General features: G+C 31.1%; 1 protein-coding gene across 1 annotated transcript in view; it reads right to left on the bottom strand.

Moving 5' to 3' along the window:
• Nucleotides 1-1,670: 1,670 nt before the first annotated feature.
• Nucleotides 1,671-2,171, bottom strand: part of LOC109862035 (altered inheritance of mitochondria protein 3-like) — a gene marked incomplete at its 5' end in the record, with an annotated part of 2,512 nt that continues 2,011 nt past the window's right edge. The window contains one exon of the mRNA XM_020441924.1: nucleotides 1,671-2,000. Coding sequence (XP_020297513.1) covers nucleotides 1,671-2,000 — 330 coding nt within the window. The remainder of the gene's footprint in view (nucleotides 2,001-2,171) is intronic.

Here is a 2,171-nt window from a genome sequence, read left to right as displayed (position 1 = left end):
TTCTTCATACATATTAAAAAGTAACTTGGAAATTAGTATAAAAATTTTTTTGACATACTGTAAAATGCGCGCGTCAAGTATACGTTTGTGTTATTGTAACGAGTACGATTCTTCTTACACATTACATACAATGAAGTCAAATGATCTCTGCATTTGTATGAAATATATATATAAACGAATACTTAAATACGATTACACAAGTATAGACAACATTCTTTTTCGTTACATAGATGTGTACTTGTGTTGGAAAAACAGTCAAATGTTGATTATTACACTAAACACTTACAGAAAAATTAAGTGTTAAACTATTGTATTATTATTAATACTTTTATGTATCTTCGCACAAGAAATAAATGAAAGCGTCTTACAACATAATTAATAATATACTTTGATGCGGCAAAATCTCTGTAAGAGAAATCCTTTCTAAGATTTTATTACAACATATTATAATTAACTCCTTACGCTAAATATTACATATCGACAAAAATATAAATCATCCTCAACTTACGTCCAAATTAAAATCGATATCTAACGCAAATAGTATATAGTACGCCAATAGTATATAGTAAGCCAATAGTATATAGTAAGCCAATAGTATATAGTAAACCAATAGTATATAGTACGCCAATAGTACATAGTAAGCCAATAGTATAATAAAAATAGTAATATTAAAATCATATATAGTATATAGTACGCAATTAGTATATGGTAAGCTAGTATTCTTTCACAAACATAGTTTTCAAAAATTCGCCACACAGATCTTACATGTATATCTATATATAAACCTACTATATTATACACCCGTTTACTGGGACATTATTACATTTTCTAAGTAAAAAAGCAACACACTGATACTCGATATGTTCAATAATATGTCAAAAAAACGCAATTCTTGAAGAATAGTCAGCATTCAAGCTTTTTCCAGATATTTTTTAGTTTTTGTTTGATATTTTTAATTTTAGAGAGAGTGTGTTAGATTTATTAATATTCCATTATCTTAATTAAGTCATTATCGATGACTTTATATACCGTGCCGATTCAGTCTTCTCGTTGTTAAAAATGTATTTATGTTTTTTGAAATATTCTCTGATGAAAAATTTGTACTTTTGAGAGCATGTACATATACTGTAAACTCTTTGCTGCTCTCAAAAGTACGAATTTTTCATTAGAGAATATTTGAAACAACAAAAAGACTTAACCGGGACGGTATACTAAATTGGATGACTTTATTAAGATAATAGAATATTAATAAAGCTAACACACTAATAAAAAAATATACAACAATAACTTAGAAATATCTGGAAAAAGCTTGAAAAAAAGCTAGTTGCCTATTATATTATTTCTTNAAGATTCGCACTTTTCGACATATTATTGCAACATTTCAAGTATCAGTGTGTCGCTTGTTTACTTACAAAACGTAATAATGTCCGAGTAGACAGGTTTATAATCTATGTGAGCAATCCGCCGGTTTCGTTTGTAATCGTCAGACCGTTTGAAAAAGTAGTGGGCGTCGTACATGTTCGGAAACTTCCGCCTTATCCATTNCATTCGCTTTTCTATCCTGTTGGGAAAATCGCACAAATTAATTAATTGTTAACATTAACAAAAAAAATTTATATATATATATTGTAAAGTATACTTACGATTAAATGTTTTATTACATTTTTTGTTCAATGATAATGTGAACAACGTGGCGCGCAAAATTGTCCACACCCAGAATAAGATGGAACTGGTTGCGGCGTTAAGGTATATGAAGGTTGGGGCGTGGTAAAGGTGTACGCAGGTTGGGGTGCGATGGACGGCGCAAAAACAAAATTTGGTTGGGGATGCACATTAGGGGGTGCATTTTCATAGTATCCTCTTTCTCCTCGTCCACGAGTTCCTCGTCCACGAGTTCCTCGCCCACGAGCTCCTCGTCCACGAGCTCCTCCCCGTAACAGGAAACCAAACTCTTTTTGTATTATTTTTTGTGCTTTGCGCCGTGCAGCCTCGTTGATGCGCTACAAAACAAAAAAACAAATATTATTTCAGTACTAATATTTTGAAAACCAATTTATTAAGATAAAGACATGTAAGACGTGTGTGTGTGTGGGTGTGTGTGTAAATTTCAGTTTTCTCTTTCAATTGTGTTGTGATTGTTAAAGATAAAGTATATGTATATCTCAATCTTT

Source organism: Pseudomyrmex gracilis, unplaced genomic scaffold (assembly GCF_002006095.1).
Source record: "Pseudomyrmex gracilis isolate BER0280 unplaced genomic scaffold, ASM200609v1 scaffold_1295, whole genome shotgun sequence".
NCBI lineage: Eukaryota > Metazoa > Arthropoda > Insecta > Hymenoptera > Formicidae > Pseudomyrmex > Pseudomyrmex gracilis.
Note: the sequence above shows the minus strand (reverse complement) of the source record. Positions and strands in the feature narration are given on the sequence as shown.